A 19,420-nucleotide genomic window follows, 5' to 3' on the forward strand; every position below is an offset into this window, starting at 1 on the left:
TCTGTTTGTTTTGTTTTGCTTACTTTTTGTGTATTTCATTCCAGGTTAAAGAGAAGAGCAGAGGGATCAGAATCAAAGTCATTATGAGCAACTTGAACTCCGATTTATTGCTAAACATGTCGTTTGTGCGACCGGAGTACTTTTACATCAGTGGATTTTCTGGGATACCGCATGTGAATTATTACTTTATATTTTTATTTTTTACCTATTTCATTGCTGTGTTTGGGAACTCATTAGTACTTATCATGATACTGACTGACCGAAGTCTACACATTCCTAAATACATAGGAATCTTTAGTTTAGCCTTGGCAGACTTTGGTGAAACAAATGCACTGATTCCCAACCTAATGAAGACCTTTCTTTTTGATTCACAGTTCATATCCTACAACGCTTGTTTGGCAAACATGTTTTTTGTTTTTTTCTTCAACAATGTACAAGCTTTAACTCTTGTTGTCCTGGCATATGATCGTTTTATCGCCATTTGCTTGCCCTTAAGATATAATGCTATTGTAAATAACTCCCTCATGTCTGCAGCTTTAATGGCTTTATGGTCATTTTGCATTGGTTTGGTTGGCACGACGGTGGCTTTCATCACTCGACTTTCCTTTTGTAAAACTAATGTGGTAAAAAGCTATTTTTGTGACCATGGACCAGTTTATACAATTGCTTGTAATGACAATACCATAAATTCTGTTATGGCAAAAATTTGTACTGTGTTATTTGTCTATGTACCCTTGATTGCCATAACTGTATCATATTTAGGCATTTTGCTTTCATTAAGTAAGATAACAACGTGGGCCGGACGGCTCAAAGCCCTGAAAACTTGTGTCTCTCATCTGTTAGTAGTAGGAATATGTTTCCTTCCTGTATTAAGTACATACATTGCTGCATTAACATTCACTTTACATCCCAATGCTAGAATTATCAGTACATCACTATCAAGTGCTCTTCCACCAGTGCTAAATCCCATCATTTATGTGCTAAACACAAAGGAATTTAAAGACCTATTATTTAAAATGATTAAAATGAAATCCAGTGTAAGGGCCCAGGCTTTATCAAAGTAACACCATAGAAATCTATATCTAGTTATTTCCCCTGCTTGAACATATGTGACTGAGCTCATGATGAGCTGGATATGAATCCAAATTCTAAGTGAATTGGTTAAAAACATTTAATTCTTTCAATTTTAAAGGTTCTGTCTCTCCAGTGGTGCAGGTGAACAACTGTGTACTAAACTAAACTAGTCCATGTTGTACAGCTCCAGATTATCAGGGTCAATCATAGTGGCCAATGAAAAAGAAAACTGTGGCCTGGCCTCTGGCACTAGAATGATGAAGGGGATTTTGCCCAGAAAGCATAATGGTGTTTTTTTCTAAAATTAACATTGTCTTTTTAAATTATGGTTTTGTTATTAAGATTGTAATCGTACTATTCACAAAGTTGTCTGTAGCATGGGTCTGCTTGTAAATACACTTGTACAATTGACATTCTTTTGAATTATATTTGTTTTCCTGTGTTCTTTTTCTTGCTCACATATATTTTCGCTATACTATGTACCTATCCTCTGTTACAGCTTGATCTTAGACCTGGTCATAACAAATTGACAGCAATGAAAGTGAAATGTAACTTTATAATAATGATGAAAATTTGTCCCGACCAGCTGATGCCTCTTCAGAGTTTAAGGGGTTAAAAAAGTTTGGTTCAAAGTTTGATGTTACCTGGAATTTTCAAATAATTACATGCTCCTGAAGACTATGAAGCCTAGTCTAGGGATTTAAGATTGCTCTAAATGAAGTACAGCCAGCAAGTTCACTCTATGAGCAGGCCTCCGAACCCCTGAGGTAATGAATTTATTTTACGGTGTATTGCCAGCATAGCAAACACACCTGCTGGATATCCATATCACATCGTTTCTTTGCTTCTTTAATCTTTGTTTATTGTGTATCTATGTGACTGTGTCAGCACTAAACTAAACACAGCACTTTACTTTATTAAATGAAGGTGCCAAAAGGGTTCTTTGGATTGATTCCATAAAAGAAGCACTATTGGTTGCCTAAGAAACCTTCCAGTGAATTATAGATTAGAGATCCGGATTGGTAAATGAATGAATACCACATAACCTAAATGTTCTACATGGCCAGGACCCACCGACAGGCCTAAAGTTTTATTAAATAATTCTATAATCTAAGAATAGCTCAGCCAGTTTGCACTGAAGTCCCTGTAGTTACTGAATAATAAGCCTTAGTATCTAATAAGCCTAGGATTTAAAATAGATATAAAACTTTTACAATGTAAATTTTTTTTCCAAAGGTAAATGTAAAGTAAGAAATTAGTGCAGCTCTTTGAGCTTGAATTAAACTCTTTATATGTTTATGGAATATATAATTCATGATAACAGTTGCAGGTGAAAATGTATCTTTTTAATCCTTTTTCTTATACTGTACAACTGATGATTTGAACTGCAAGACAAGATGATCTGATTCTTTATATGACACTCTACTTTCATCTTCTGCCACTTTGGGTGATTTGCTGCCATCTTGTGTTAATAATACAAGACACCTCAGTTCTCATAAGGTCTAATATATACTGTGAAAAAAACACCATAGCTTTTAGTTATATTTTGCTTCTAATTCATTTTGAATGCAACATTTTAGATGAACAAAAAATACAAATGTTTGGCAGAATTCAAAACATTTATTTTTAGACAAATAGACCTTCTTACAGGGTAAAATGATTAAAAAGTGATTTAAAAATTATCATAAAAATAATTATCATAAAAAAACAGTTCTGTTATGTCTGTTACTTCAGAGTGATGGGGGAGATCCAGATGGAGCAAACCAAATGTACTTGCTTGGACTCCTGGCCAGAGATGGCTGTAGCATCACCAGGGACTGAGCTCACGATCTCCTGATGATAGGGCCAACGCTTAAATGGTTGCACCGCTTGGGCACCCCTGGGAAGTAGGGGGTGCTTCACATGAATGGTGACTTCATGCAAAATAACTTGCCTTGTTTTCATTACAATTTTTCTTAGATCATTTACATCAATCAAATGTGGCGAGAGATGACAATAGATACATGGAACTGAACATCAAACCTCTTACGCACACCCTGATTTCTCTGTAGAAACATTACTGCTCAGCTCATTTCCATAATCAGATTGTTCATGTGTGGCATGGAAACCAATTATGTCCCACAGCCATCACACACACTGAAAAGCCGCACTCCAATCCACACCTGAAGGAGATATAATATTGGGCATTATTGTGTTAGATATTTTTTAAGTGTAAATATATTAGGCTCCTTTAGGGCTCAGAACTACAGCTCTGCACACTCTTTCCCTCTTTGCAACTCAACCTGCATGTGTTTTAGCGATGCACCCCCAAAGCATCCAATAGTGGAAGCAATCTGGCTCACTAGTTATTACAAGAAGACCTGAAAGAGCAAGAGGAAGAAGAAGAGGTTAGGAGTTCACTGAGGTAGAGGGGAGCAAGATTATGTGGGCTTTAAATGTAAGAAGAAGGATTTTGAACTTTATATGGGACAGGACCGGTAGCCAGTGCAGCTGAGAGAGGATGGGGTGAATTTGTGCATCATTATCAGTCAGGAACAGGCAAAGATGAGCAATGTTATATAACTGAAAGAAAGCAGTCTTAGTCAGGGACTTGATATGTAGATTGATATGATCAAAAGTGATGGGCTGAGTAGACCATCAAGATTTCTGACAACAAGTGCAGACTTATCAAGCACACCATCAATACTAACAAAGAAATTGGATGATGTAGATAGTAAAGATTTAGGACCAACCAGTAAAACCAGTTTTATTGGTGTTTTGTATCATAAAGTTATTGTGCATCCAAGCTTTAAATTGGAAATATAATTATTTAGTGTACTGGGAGGGGAATCGGAGGGGGAGTATAACTGAGATATAACTGAATATCACCTGCATAGAAGTGAAAGTTAATCTGGCTAAAGGGTAAGCTTAGGAAAAAAAGGAGTCCAAGAACTGAACCCTGATGATCACCACTCGTAACAAAGAGAGGTGGAGAACTTATGTTGACCAATTGAGATAAACTGTTGTCTGTTTGTAAGATATGACCTGAACCATTGTAAGGCTGTGTCAGTTATACCAATACAGAAAAGATGAGAAATAATAACATCATAATTTACAGTGTCAGATGCTGCACTTAAGTCAAGGAGAAGGAGAATACTGAGAACCACTCAACATCAGCAGACCAGAGAAGATCATTGACCACATGCGGGAGAGCTGCCTCAGTGCTGTTTTGCTCTGGCAACCAGATTAAAAAGGCTTATAGAGTTCATTATCATTGGGAAAGGTATGAAGTTTTGAAGCAACCACTGTTTCCATTACTTTGAAAGGTTTGAGATGGGTCTATAATTAGAAAGAGAGGCTGGATCCAACTGGTTTCTTAAGTATGGGAGTCACTACTGCAGTTTTAAGGGCAGTAAGAACAAAGCCAGAATAGAGACCTTCATTTATCACTATGGCAATTGGAATATTGATTATAGATGCACATATCATAGGTAGAGGGGTGGGGGCAGGGTCAAGCTTACAGGAGGAAGAATTAGACTTAATGATAAGTACAGAGACAGTAATGAAGTCAAAAATGTGTGAAACAAGTTAGTTTCGTGCCCAGAGTAGGAAAATTAATAGATGAGAGTGATTTGAGGAGACAGAAGGAAATAAACAATATTTGATTACATTTTATTTTCAAAGGTATGTAAAAAACATGACACTGCTCAGCCGTTCTGGGGCACGTTGGCACAGGAGGATGGAGGAGTTTGTTAACAGTCCTAAAGAGTGTTTTCAGTCTAGACTCAGCACTGTTCATGATGGGGGAGTAGTAGTTTGAGCGAGCAGTATTTAAGGCATCCTTATACTTGTGAATACACCCAGTGTAAAGTAGTGAGTGGACAGTAGGGCCAGTTTTAAATGAAGGGGCTCTAGATGCCAGTTAGTGGCCTTCATTACTCTTAGTTCAGGCATGAACTAAGAAAGCAAGTGTGTGGCTGGAACAAGTCTATTCTTTAAAGGGGCTGGATCATTATGCAATCCAGAGACAGTGTCATTATAGGGGGAACCATACTGTCAGGAGTTGGTAGGTTATGTAGGTCAAATATTGTAAATCAAAAATATGATCAAGAATGTGAGCTGGAACGTCAACGTGCTACATAGTTAAAACATTCTAGTACTGAATTAAACTCAGATGTGTAAGAGCATTTAGTTTCAACAAGGCTATTAAAGTCTCTAAGCACAATTACAGCAGAACAAAGAGATGATGTTTGTGAGGAGTTCATAAATTTCTGACAAAAGCCAGCAGCAGGTTTGGGAGAGTGATAAACTAACAACAACATCAGAGGTGAGGAGGAAACAACCGTGAAAGCAATATATTCAAAGGATGTAGTATTGAATAGTGCAAGTTCTTTGAGTATTAAACCAGAATGATAAACCACAGTCAGCCCACCCCTCTCTTCCTTTTAATGGGGGTTTTGATAGATAACTGTATCCTGGGGGAGTCAGCATATTTAAATGTAATTAGTCACCAAGTTGTTGCCAAGTTCCTGAGGGGGAAAAAAAACAAAACATATCCACTTTCTTCTGGGTAATGAGGTCACTGATCAATGAGGCTTCATTATAGATTGAGAATTTAAGTGGGTGAGATCAAAGTAGCAACAACCAAGTAGGGAAGGTGCAGCCAGTTATGGGAGGAAAGGAAGATGGTCATAATTTATTCCTCACATGGCTTAAGTGTACATTATATGAAAAGACAATGTTAACTTAGACAGTGAATGTATACTGCAGATTTTGAAAATATATGAATAAACACAAAAATACCACTCCACTCTAAAACAAGCACACATAGGTCTGTACTACATTCATTTTAAAGTTCAGATCATTTTTATTGTTATTTTTAGCAGTTGCAGCTCCACAATCCTGAAAACAGGTGCTGCTGTACACTCAGCATCCCTGTGTTAGAAATGCAAAATGAAGCAGTGACAATCAGATCAATCACATAGTGCCTGTTCACACTTTACATTAATCTGAGTTTCTGCTGATCGGATCACGTTGCTATTTCATAAAAGTCAGGTTTAAACAGTCCCAGGATGCATTGTGAACAGATTATGATCTGAACATTTGGAGGTGGTCAGAGATGGATCTTGTTTCATTATCTATATATCCACTATACAATTAAGAAAGTGGAAATGCGTCTGCTGAGGGCTGACTAGCAAGTGAGGGGTCTAACAACAAAAATGAGACACGGGGGATATGTAATAGCTGTAGTCAGCACCAAACCAAATGCTATCATGCACTCCAGGCCAATTAAAGTGTGCAAGCTGAGCTTGTCCACTTATTATCATAATGGGGAAAAGAGTAAACAAAAGTAAAACGTAAACAGCATATGTTTTGACATGCGTTATATGGGAAAAGTAGTATTGGTAACATTTTTAACATTTTATTTGGGAAGCATTTTAGTGGAAAGTGTAAAAGGAATCCAGCCAAAGTTTATCCAGATACAATCTGGATAAAAAGAACACGGCAATGCAAGGTGTAAACAAGGTGTCCCTCAGAAGGGAGACTGCTAAAGTTTACATACATAAATCACAGAGCAACAAAACGGCATGACTCCCACTACTTTACATACATAATGACACTCAAAAAACCTTTACATACATATATTTTAAATAAAAATATATAAATTTCAAAGGATGAGGACTCTACAAGTATAAAGATACTGTTGCACTGTTAACTTAATCAATGTTACATGACAGTGTCAAAAGCTAATATTAGTATTTATCCTAAAGGGATCACTCAAAACCAGTTCACTGAGTCAAAGCATAGTGTGTTATATGCATTGGAGTACAATTCTGACATCCTTAATCATTTCCTACATTCTCATGCTTGCTTTAAATAATCTTTTAATAGCGCTCATGTTCAGTCTGTACATTTTTGAGAATTTTTCAAGATTTAAGCTTTTGTGCAGTAAAAAATTTCCTTTGTAACATCTTTACAATATGGTTCAGTTTTACATCAAAACAATAAGCAGTCCAGTTCAATCAGTACTAAAAGACTTAAATGTAACAAATGCATCTAATTCATTTGCAACTGTGGTGTCACTTTTTGTTGCATGAAAAATTTTAGCACTTTATCCCGCAGTTCCTCAGTCTTTAAGCTGTATATGATTGGGTTCAGCATGGGTGGGAGGGTAACAGACACTGTCAGAATTGCAGTGTAAAGGTCTTTTGATTGCACTAATCGCATGTTCCCTAGTATGTAAGCCAGGATCACTGGCACATAGTAAATTAGGACCAGGGCCAGGTGAGTAAGGCAGGTGTGGAAGGCTTTCCAGCGTTGTGTTGCAGATGCAATTCGTAACACTGCAAACACCACAACAGCATAAGAGAGAATGATGAAAGTCAGAGGGCCAAGCAAAACCACCAGAGACTTAGCAGTCGCCAGTGTCTTGTTTAAAGAGGTATCTACACATGCTAGAATATAAACTGGGCCATGCTCACAGCAACAACTCTGGACCACTCTTGATCTGCAGTAGGGGAGATTGCTGGCCAGAGTTACTGGGAAAATTTCAAGCAGAAATACCAGAAACCAAAGCCCAACTATGATGAGACCCATCCTCAGATTGGTGTTGATATAAGGGTAGCGCAGAGGAAAGCAGATGGCAATCAGGCGATCATAGGCCAAGAGGGCAAGCGAAAAGGATTCCATGTCACCAAAAAAGTGCAAAAAGAACATCTGTGAGAAGCATGTTTCAAAAGTGATGTGACTGAGGTTGAACACAAACACAGGAACCATTTGCGGAATGATAACACTGTTTATCGAAATATCCACTACAGCAAGGTTACAGACAGCAAGGAACTTGGGGTTCTGTAGACTGGAGTTCATTAGGAACACCACCAGCACAATGAGATTACATAGCAGAGTGATCAGGTAGATTAATACCAATGTGAGTATCAAGTAGTTCTTATTGCCCAAAGTGTTGAAAGCAATTAAATAAAATCCCTTATCAAATGTATCAGTCCCATTGCTGGAATCAGTTGAGAAGTTCATCTTCTGTACAGCTTGGAGGAGAAAATTGACAATGTTTATATTAAGGTGAGAACTCCATAGGTATGCATAATGTACCTGTTTCTCTAACAATAATAAAGTGCGAAAAATAAGCGTAAAAAATGTAAACTTACAAATGTAAATGTTCTTTACAACCCAACATGCTTGACAGTGACAAAGTGGAACAACATAAAATTAATATTACAAGCTTTTTGTAGTATGACTTACTAAACTTCACCAGCTACATTAACTGCAACCTTACATTTGATATATAAAACTGGCCAGAATATAAGGAGCTGGAAAAATGTCTCAAAATGTGGTTTGGGATTAATTAGTCACTGAGTTTGCAAACAAAGAAACGTTAAAGTGTACCCAATTAAACCAGAAGTTTCTCTGGAGCACCTAATTATAAACTTCATTATAATCTTCAGTTTGAAATTAGTTGCTTAATTATCTGCTTACTAGTCATTAATGGTCTTTGTAATTAGGTTCAGACTGTTAAAGAGGACACATGATGTTTTACCTCATTACAACAACAAAAACATTTATTGTTGGGATATTCATTAAATGAAGCAATTACAAGGGGTGCAGTTACATCACTATGGCCAAATTAAAACATTTTCTTCTTTTATTAAAATGTGCAATATTCCCAGTTTCATATTGGTTTAATTTTACTGATATGATGTGTGATTATGTGCCTGCCACCTTATGTGGCTGTCCTCTTGGGTGGCCAGTGGTCAGATTATTCTAAACTTATTCCATACAGCACAGCTGACTGCTTTAAAGGAAGTGCAGGCACACTAGGATGGGTGGCCCTGGTGCCCTTTACCCTTGCCTATAATTTCAATTGTAGCATTTGTATTTGAAATCTGTTGCTCTTAACTCTCAAACCCATCAAAGAGAGCAAAAAGGTCAGGTGTTGCAACTATTTGGCACATTTTTAAAAAGACTGGACATACTGGTTAGCTCAAACACCAAACGTCCCAAAAGACTACAACAACTCTGATGAGTGACAAGATTTTTTTTTTTCCCTCATAAAGAAGTACCCCTTCATAACAGTGGGCCAGATCAAGAACACCCTCCAGGAGGCAGCTGTATCTGTGTGAAAGTCAACAAAAGAACGAACATGAGATAAGTATTCCATAATCAACTGTGAGTGGTATCATTGAAAAGCAGAAGCATTTAGGAACCACAGCAACTCAGCCATGACGTGTCAGACCACGTTAAGCGGGTCGCTGAGTGCTGAGGCACATAGTGCATAAAGGTCGGCAACACTCTGCTGATTCAATAACTGTACAGTGCCAAACCTCCTCTGGTTTTAACATCAGCACAAAAACTGTGCACTGGGAGCTTCATGGCATGAGTTGCCATGGCTGAGCAGCTGCATGCAAGCCTTACATCACCAAACATAATGCCAGGCGTCAGATGGAGTGGTGTAAAACACTGCGTCACTGGACTCTGGAGCAGTGAAAATGTATTCTATGGAATGATGAATCACGCTTCTCTATCTGGCAGTCTGATGGACGAGTCTGGGTTTGGCGAGTGCCAGGAGAACGTTACCTGCCTGACTGCATTGTGCCAACTGTAAAGTTTGGTAGAGGAGGTATAATGCTTCAATTAATGCTTCAGCAGTCTGTCTGTCTGTCTATCTATCTATCTATCTATCTATCTATCTATCTATTCTTCTATCCTTCTCCTGTAAAGTCACCATTTTGAAGACTTCTGATCTGACAACAGCGATATATACACAATAAATTACATGCAGCTGATCTTTCAGAGAAATGTAATAGATTCTATTAAATCTATACTCTTAATAGACTCTAAACATAAACATAATCCTAACCTTAAACCCCAGCCCTAAACCTAATCTTAAATCTGAGCCAGTAGTAACTTTAAAAAATATTATTTTATTAAATATTTCATATAAACAGTAACAGTAATTATTAGACTCAGTCTAGTAACAGGATCACCTGACAGGTACCTAGAGTTTTTAGTTGGTACAGTGCACCAGTGAGCTGGAATTCACTACAGGAGTTTTTGAAACTCTTTAAAACTTTATTTGTGTCTTATTATTTTATTTTCCAATAATTTATTTATTTTTTATTTGTTTGCTCATGTTTTCTTATTTTTAACTTTAAAATCTTTTTTTTTAACTTGATCATAATTCTATTAATGTTTATTTTCTTTTATCTTATTACTTTTTACAATATTTGTACTTATTTGCTTTTTCTTTTCTTCTTTTTAATTTTATTTCATAATTGTTCTCTTTATTTCCATTTTTCCTGTTTGCTTTTGTTTGATTTTAATGTTAATTTGTTCATGTAGTTCTGTTCATTTTAGTTTAAACTGATTAAATTCCATTTTAATTTCAATCCCTTTGCCTTGTACATGCTCGGCTGCATTGAAAATGAGGGTCACCCTTAATGTATTTCAGAGTGAAAATCATGGTTGGTTGATTGATTTGATGGATTGATTGATTTATGTAGTTGATGGACCAAGAGGAACTGGATATGGAGGACATAACAGTCAAGTACTGTATGTCTAACCTTACCTGCAGGATGGCCCTGCTTGGTCTCAATAGGGCAGTTGATGCATGCAATGGCAAAAGAATCCTGGGTAAGTATGTCTGTGTCTGAGAATTCGTTAAAGGGTGCTAAGTTTACTAAGTCTGCCTACCTTGCATCTATTTTTTTTCAGCCACACTTACTATATAGGTGCACTTTATAGGTTTATAATCACTAACTGTAGCCCATCGGTTGCTGCATTATTCATCAGCCCCAGTGTACTGTGCCCATTCATTGTAAGAGACCAGATTATATTGGTTGTGGATCAGCATTCTGCTTATGAGCATAGCAGTAATGGTAGTTTGTATTGCAAGAGTTATGAGTGTGTGACTATGGTTTTGCTGATGTGTGTATTCTCCTCCAACATCTGTGGTCGTCCCTTTGCATTGGTGGATAGGTTAAAGATGCCAGATGGACTAGTCAGTAGTTAGTACAGAGTGTGCCTATACATGGTAGATGTTTCTGATAAAATGGCCAAAACATAACTACAAGGGAGGTGTACGTTACAACCTCATAGATCTAGAGGATTTTACAAGAGGTCGTACATTAAAAACAAAAAAAGGGCCAAACGGCAACCCAACCGCCAGAGCAAGACACCATGAACCCAGATAAGATAGCAATATCAACATTTATTTCTTTCATCATTTAGACTTGAACTGCCCTTCTTTTAAGGGCAACATAGCAGAAGCAGCCAACAACCATCTTGCTTTCCCAGGCCTGTTTATAGCTGGAGTGCCCCCTGCTTCAGCCAATCAGAAGTCTCAAAGCTCTGTGGATAGGTGGACCAAGAATAGGAGAAAGACAAGAGGGCAAGGCAGCAAAAACATGCATATGCACCCTAAGGGTCAAACCAGTGTATAAACTAGTAAACTGTTGTAGGACAATACTGAACAAAGATCCATCTTTAAATGAATTCTTAATCATTGCAGAATGTCAGGTCCTGTTTCAAAACTCACCTGAAAGGTTCAACTCCTTGTGGGTGAATATTACTGTATAAATAAATAGCATAAGTTCTACCAGGGAGACTCCAATTCTACGTCACTCATTACTCTGAACAATCACTCACCTACACTTGTCTTAAAAATGACTCAACTTGCAGGTGCTGACTTTTCAATGTTCCCCTCCTTCCTCCCCAGCACCACCACTTTGGTCCTCGCCCAGTTGTCCAGGGAGTAGGCTCTGCCCCTGCTGTCCCTATATGGCAGGATCTGCAAGGGTCCAGACTTGGGCTGATGATCAGCCCCAGTGTACTGTACCCATTCATTGTAAGGGACCAGATTATATTGGTTGTGGATCAGCATTCTGCTTATGAGCATAGCAGTAATGGTAGTTTGTATTGCAAGAGTTATGAGTGTGTGACTATGGTTTTGCTGATGTGTGTATTCTCCTCCAACATCTGTGGTCGTCCCTTTGCATTGGTGGATAGGTTAAAGATGCCAGATGGACTAGTCAGTAGTTAGTACAGAGTGTGCCTATACATGGTAGATGTTTCTGATAAAATGGCCAAAACATAACTACAAGGGAGGTGTACGTTACAACCTCATAGATCTAGAGGATTTTACAAGAGGTCGTACATTAAAAACAAAAAAAGGGCCAAACGGCAACCCAACCGCCAGAGCAAGACACCATGAACCCAGATAAGATAGCAATATCAACATTTATTTCTTTCATCATTTAGACTTGAACTGCCCTTCTTTTAAGGGCAACATAGCAGAAGCAGCCAACAACCATCTTGCTTTCCCAGGCCTGTTTATAGCTGGAGTGCCCCCTGCTTCAGCCAATCAGAAGTCTCAAAGCTCTGTGGATAGGTGGACCAAGAATAGGAGAAAGACAACAGGGCAAGGCAGCAAAAACATGCATATGCACCCTAAGGGTCAAACCAGTGTATAAACTAGTAAACTGTTGTAGGACAATACTGAACAAAGATCCATCTTTAAATGAATTCTTAATCATTGCAGAATGTCAGGTCCTGTTTCAAAACTCACCTGAAAGGTTCAACTCCTTGTGGGTGAATATTACTGTATAAATAAATAGCATAAGTTCTACCAGGGAGACTCCAATTCTACGTCACTCATTACTCTGAACAATCACTCACCTACACTTGTCTTAAAAATGACTCAACTTGCAGGTGCTGACTTTTCAATGTTCCCCTCCTTCCTCCCCAGCACCACCACTTTGGTCCTCGCCCAGTTGTCCAGGGAGTAGGCTCTGCCCCTGCTGTCCCTATATGGCAGGATCTGCAAGGGTCCAGACTTGGGCTGATGACCCTCCATCACGATCACCTCTTGAGTCTTTCTGGTAGAACTGTTAGTAAAGGGGATGCCAAATCACCTGGCAAGATGGTTGTCCTTTAAGAATTTAGCAGAACCTACTGCTACTACAGCAGGACCTGGGAACTGTACTGACAAGGGTATCCATTCCAATCAATTACTTGATCCTACTTATTAAATCATTTGGTCTTAGGCTTCAACAGTTGATCACATCTGCTCCTGGTTTGTTGGAATAAAAACCTACAGCCACAGTGGTCGTTTACAGATAATCTACATTTTTACGTTATCACAAAAACATGGACGGTCTGAAGGAGCCCTATGACCAGTTTTAGAACCATTGCTTTAAAAAAACAAACAAAAAGACAACTGTTGTAACAGTTCTATGTTCATTTTGTTTTAACTTCTCGTTTTTATTTGGTCATTATATCATGGTTGTTATTTGACTAAGGTACAGTTAATAAACAATTTTCAGACGTTGTTATACTGCTCTAAACAAGGCATTGGCAACTTCTACAATTTTTACCTTTCAAAATATGTACTTTAACTTTATGAAGACTGAATTCACTTTGTATTGCAGTATCATGTTAACCAAGCTAATTCACAGCACCAAGTTAAACAAATCAACTACAACATTCAGTTGAACTATCTCTTGAAAGTCATTAACATCTCAGGAACCATGTACGTATTTTTTGTTAAAGCACACAGTTAGAACAATTGATTTGAACTTCAATTCCACTGACTTAAAGCAAAACAAAGACATAAATCTACAACTGAAATTAAGTTAACAGGACTGAACAGTGGTCATCGCAAGCCTGTGCAATTACCCACTAATATTTTTCGCTAACACTAATATACTAGACATACGTACAACCTTATGGAGGGGAACTCTGCTCCACATTTTGGACAGGGGGTTGAGGCGTGCTGCCAGTGCTCCACACACAATTTGCATCCAGTGATGCTGTGGCAACACACTGTAAAAAAACGGCTCCTCCATGACATCTACAGGTTATTATTATGCAATGATGGGTGTTGAGGTGGCTAATCCAGAGAACCCCCCGTAGTGTTTTTGTCACCTCTGCAAGTTCTTGGTAAGCCAGAACTACCTACTCCATTTTGCCTAAAGTTGTATCATAAGATGTATCATACTGATACACTGGCCAAAAGCAGAAACTGCAAAGCAAAAGTTTTGCATTCGGTATACGATTTATTTTTTTATTTATATTTACAATGTCCTTCACTAGTGTTTTTTTCCAGTCTTTGTAACTATACCATCAATTTTAATGAATATGTTTCCTGTCCAGGAATTAGAAACTCCTGTACTACAGATGAGATATAATTAAACCTGAGCTTTAATAGTACACATCAGGGGTGCTCCTTTCCTAGTGCTAATGTGTAAATCCAACCTTATGCATATCTAGTGCTCCGTTTCAGAATGTTCAGATAATGGCTGTATTTTCCAAACCAGATATGTTGGCTTAGAGAAGAAAGCGAAAAATTACAGATTGAACTGTTTTGCTGTTTTTCATTTCAAAACTATAATCAGAAATTGTTGCACCATTACATACACACAGCTCTCTTGCACTCTGGTCTTGAAAGCTCATCTGTGCTGCATATTTCATATTTTTCTTGCTCTTGAGCCACATCTTTAGTTTATGATCAACTCTTTCTCTAGCAGAATCAAGTAGAAAGTAAAAAGGAAAGTAAATGAGCATCTAGATTTGAATGCATATACATACTTTAGTATATAAAAGATAATGTTTTGACGAATAATTGTGATGTGTAAAGCTGCAGTGTGTGGTATGGTCACTAATTGGCTGGTCCATACATAAAAACAATTTTGAATAGTTATGGGCAGTTTCATTTTATATCGATAGCAAATTTGGATGTTTTAATAAGTAATTAATTAAAATGAGGGAACTTGACTGACTGGAAATAGAACATAAGATCTGTGAGACCCAGACCTGGATTATTCCTAGGCCTAAATTCCAGTACCAACTGTAATGTAGCAGGAATATAGGTTGGCTTAGGGAATTTTCCCCTGCCACTATCGCCACTGCTTGCTCGTGGGGGCTTGGACTCTTTTCTGTAAAGCTGCTTTGTGACAAAACCCTGTTGTACAAAGCACTGTATAAATAAACTTTGACTTGACTTGCCTTGACTTTACTTTGACTTAGCCTCCTCAGTCAGGAACAACTCATTAAACTGGCCCAAATAGAGGCTCCTCATAGTAAAAACTGGGCTAAGCTGGCGTTGTTGAGACAAGCATGTTGGTGATAAGTTTGAAGCTATTTGCTGTAGCCTTGATTAGCAAAGTCATCTGTAATGTAGCAGGCATAAAGGTTGGCTGCAAGTGCAAAAGGGCTTTGGGGAAGGCCAATACTCAAAATCCATACAGGCAGGCCATTTCAGAGACATCCATAATAACAAAACACAAAGACAAGCAAGGGTCAAAACACAGGAATAAGGGAAACTGGCTAGGACCCGGGTTAGCGATGGACAGATGTTATAACCACTTAACAAGAAAAAAGTGTATATAAAAGCCAGTTAATGAGTCCAGGATCACTTGTAGGTATGTAAGTGGACAAAGTCAGGGAGATCCCAAGTCTCCAGAGGGGGGCAGATATGACACTAGTCTTTTTAGTCCAGACTTAAGTGTGGGAAAATGCACTGGGAAGTCTAAATTAAAAAAGTATGAGAAATTACAATATTCACTGTCAATAATATTCTATAAAATACTAAAAAAATAATCAAAATAATCCTTTAGAATAGTCACAAAGTACAGTTACTTAGGTGACTGCTGGCTGAAGGGTTGCAGCTGACCACTAGGAAACAGCATTGGGACACATACTTACTTTTACCTAGAAGTAGATGTTTCCTGTGAATGCTGGATTTGAGAAAAGTGTTTGTGAAAGCTGGATATTGTAATATTATTGGTTAGTAGCATTAATGTCCAGTGTATTATTTACTGCCATCTCTCTGAATTTTGCACTGAACATGTTCTACAGCTTGATTATTCTTCCCACAACAGACAAGCACTATCCAATAGCTGTACTGTTATGCAGCACATGTATATTCAGTATATGCAGATAACATATGTTTATCTTTTCTACATTTAGCACACATAGATCACTCTAAATCTAGTTCTGATATTTCATGTAGGATGAATGTACTTGAATTTGCTTACAGGTTTTTGGGTAATGTATTGAATGTTAATAGCAAATGTTGTATGCTTATGTGGCCAAAAAAAGACAAATTTCTATTACAAAGAAATAAATTTGGTTCTAATTTTGGTTTGTGCTGCCTAGTACAGCAGCAAGATTCAACCTTTGGCCTCATGAACTGGTGACAAATTAAAGGAAAAAACAGTATGAAGTGTCTTAGTAAGATGTTGGGGCACCACAAGCTACCAGAACAGCTTCAGTGTGCCTTGGCATACATTCACTTTTCCAAGTAATGGAAGTGTACTTGAGGCACGGAAAATGATTCTTCCAAAAGTATTTCAATGTTGTTCAATTGGGTCGAGTTATGATGACTGCAAAAGCCACGGCACAGGACTAGGCTCAGTAATTCTGAGCACACTATCCAATGACTCCTCGTGACCTCTACATGGGGGCTTTGTAATCTTGAAAGAAACTACCCCAACAGGACATTACCACTATAGGTTAAATGTCATCAGTCAGAATAACTTTTGTATTTATTTTCAGTGACCATTGCTTCTAAGACGGAGGTGCCTAGTTCTGGTCCTGAAGGTCTACCACTCTAGAGAGTTCAGATCCAACACAGTCAGCTCTAATTTTCAGATGCTACTCAGTCACAGAGCAGCAAACAGTGTGACTCTTGCTCCTTTTCATATATAAAGACACCCTTAAAACCTTCACCAACCTAAATACATAAGTAATTGTTAGCATTCTTTAAAGGAAAAAAACTCTAATATTGAAAAAATGCTGTTGTCCCATTAACTATATATGTTACAAGCATATGTCAACAGTTTATATTAAAGGCTAAATTAAAGCTAGTTCACTAAATCAAAATAACATATTGCTGTGGTCAGAAGAAAACCTCAGATATCCATAATGATAACTTTACAGGAGAAGGAAAAAACCTTCTTTACTTTCTATGTAAGTCAATGGAACCAGATTTTTTTCCAAGTCATTTTAGGTCATTTGTTTCACTCCATTTATCATTAAATGTAGTAGTATTATTATTATTATTATTATTATTATTATTATTATTATTTAGTATTTTCAAATTGTCAAAAACTGAAAAACATCAAAAATGGAGATACAAGGTTTTCTTCTGACAACAGCGATATAATCTATGCATTAGTAAAATTATTGCCAGTTGTCAGGCATTTCACATTAATGCTCTGAGGAAACACATGTTGTTTGTGCCTTTTTTAATTGTGTTCAGTTAATATGTCCTTGAGAAATGTTCAAGACTCAAGAAAACATTTGAACATTAGAAAACATTAACATAAAACATTTTTATACAATAGTTCAATAGACACATATTACAATGCAAAAATTCATTTTCCTGTTTTACATCAGAAAGACAAGCAGTACAGTTCAAAACTAGCCTTAAATTTGAAAATGCAATGAATTTGTCTAAACTCTCACCGATTGATGGCCTCTTGTTTTTTTAACTGTGGTGTCACTTTTGGCTGCGCAAGATATTTTAGCACTTTATCTCGCAGTTCCTCAGTCTTTAAGCTGTATATGATCGGGTTCAGCATGGGTGGGAGGGTAACAGACACTGTCAGAATTGCAGTGTAAAGGTCTTTTGATTGCACTAATCGCATGTTCCCTAGTATGTAAGCCAGGATCACTGGCACATAGTAAATTAGGACCAGGGCCAGGTGAGTAAGGCAGGTGTGGAAGGCCTTCCGGCGTTGTGTTGCAGATGCAATCCGTAACACTGCAAACACCACAACAGCGTAAGAGAGAATGATGAAAGTCAGAGGACCAAGCAGAGCCACCAGAGTCTTAGCAGTTGCCAGTCTCTTGTTAAATGAGATGTCTCCACATGCTAAAACAAAAACTGGGCCATGCTCACAGCAACAACTCTGAATCACTCTTGATTTGCAGTAGGGGAGATTGCTGGCCAGAGTTACTGGGAAAATATCAAGCAGAAATACAAGAAACCAAAGCCCAACTATGATGAGGCCCATCCTCAGATTGGTGTTGATATAAGGGTAGCGCAGAGGAAAGCAGATGGCAATCAGGCGATCATAGGCCAAGAGGGCAAGCGAAAAGGATTCCATGTCACCAAAAAAGTGCATAAAGAACATCTGTGAGAAGCATGTTTCAAAAGTGATGTGACTGAGGTTGAACACAAACACAGGAACCATTTGCGGAATGATAACACTGTTTATCGAAATATCCACTACAGCAAGGTTACAGACAGCAAGGAACTTGGGGTTCTGTAGACTGGAGTTCATCAGGCACACCACCAGCACAATGAGATTACATAGCAGAGTGATCAGGTAGATTAATACCAACGTGAGTATCAAGTAGTTCTTATTGCCCAAAGTGTTAAAAGCAATTAAATAAAATCCCTTATCAAATGCATCAGTCCCATTGCTGGAAATCAGTTGAGAAGTTCATCTTCTGTACAGCTTGGAGGAGAAAATTGACAATGTTTATATCAAGACTTTAAACTAACAAAAAGAATGTACATATTCTTCATAATCCAACACACTCAACAGTGAAATGTGGAACAACACATGCAATAAATGTTACAAGCGATTTGTAATATGACTTACTAAACTTCAGCTACACCTTCTCCAGTCCTACATTATATTTATTGAACTGGCCATGTATATCACAAGTATAAGGAGCTGGAAAATGTCTCAAAAGGTGGTCTGGGATTAATTAGTCATTGAGTGTGCAAACAAAGAAATCATTAGGTTTGTTAAAGTGTACCCAATTAAACCAAAAGTTTCTCTGGAGTACCTAATTATACACTTCATTATAAACTTCAGTTTGAAGTTAGGGTGATTAATTGTCATCTTACTAGTCATTAGTGGTCTTTGTAAATAGTTTTCAGACTATTAAAGAGATGAAATAATGGTGTACATCATTTCAACAACAAAAACAGTTACTGAAGGAATATGCTGAAATAAAAAGTTAATCAAATAAAGTAATTACAGGAGGTGCAGTTGCATACAGTTACTTCACTGGTTAATGGAGTTTCCCACAACTGAAAAATACTACTAGCCATCATAGCCTTTCTCTTCTGTTGGTTAGAGTCATGCTTCTGTAACAGTAAACAGTTTTTCAACCTGGTGGTAATGGCACAGTTACTTGCATGCCTACCCAAAGAAACAGCAGGCTGTGTCTAGAGTCATCATCCCGAGTCCCTAGAGGTGGCCACAACTCTGGCAGAGACACGTCTGGGGGCATATACGGGGTAGGAGCCCTAACTCAACAACCTCTATCGTGCATGTAGGTGATGTGGAGAACTGGGCCATTTCCAGGACCAACGTCTGCACAAGAAGGTGGGGAC

The 19,420-nt window shown here is 37.9% G+C and overlaps 3 protein-coding genes across 3 annotated transcripts; 1 reads left to right on the forward strand and 2 right to left on the reverse strand.

Moving 5' to 3' along the window:
- Positions 1-83: 83 nt before the first annotated feature.
- Positions 84-1,064, forward strand: LOC118796970 (olfactory receptor 1M1-like). The gene has a single exon (XM_036556146.1). The coding sequence runs from the start codon at positions 84-86 to the stop codon at positions 1,062-1,064; it is 981 nt and encodes a 326-aa protein (XP_036412039.1).
- Positions 1,065-7,110: 6,046 nt separating this feature from the next.
- LOC118796977 (olfactory receptor 10A6-like) lies at positions 7,111-8,087 on the reverse strand. The gene has a single exon (XM_036556160.1). It carries the CDS (start codon positions 8,083-8,085, stop codon positions 7,111-7,113), a length of 975 nt encoding a protein of 324 aa, XP_036412053.1. The 5' UTR covers positions 8,086-8,087.
- Positions 8,088-12,763: 4,676 nt separating this feature from the next.
- LOC118826565 (olfactory receptor 10A6-like) lies at positions 12,764-18,500 on the reverse strand (the record flags this gene model as incomplete). Its single annotated transcript, XM_036597573.1, has 2 exons — positions 12,764-12,950; positions 17,533-18,500. Coding segments are annotated over 2 exons (1,155 nt in total), but the record flags the coding sequence as incomplete, so codon positions are not given.
- Between the last annotated feature and the right edge of the window lie 920 nt (positions 18,501-19,420).

The sequence above is a fragment of the Colossoma macropomum genome, unplaced genomic scaffold (genome assembly GCF_904425465.1).
Source record: "Colossoma macropomum unplaced genomic scaffold, Colossoma_macropomum, whole genome shotgun sequence".
In the NCBI taxonomy this organism is placed as follows: domain Eukaryota; kingdom Metazoa; phylum Chordata; class Actinopteri; order Characiformes; family Serrasalmidae; genus Colossoma; species Colossoma macropomum.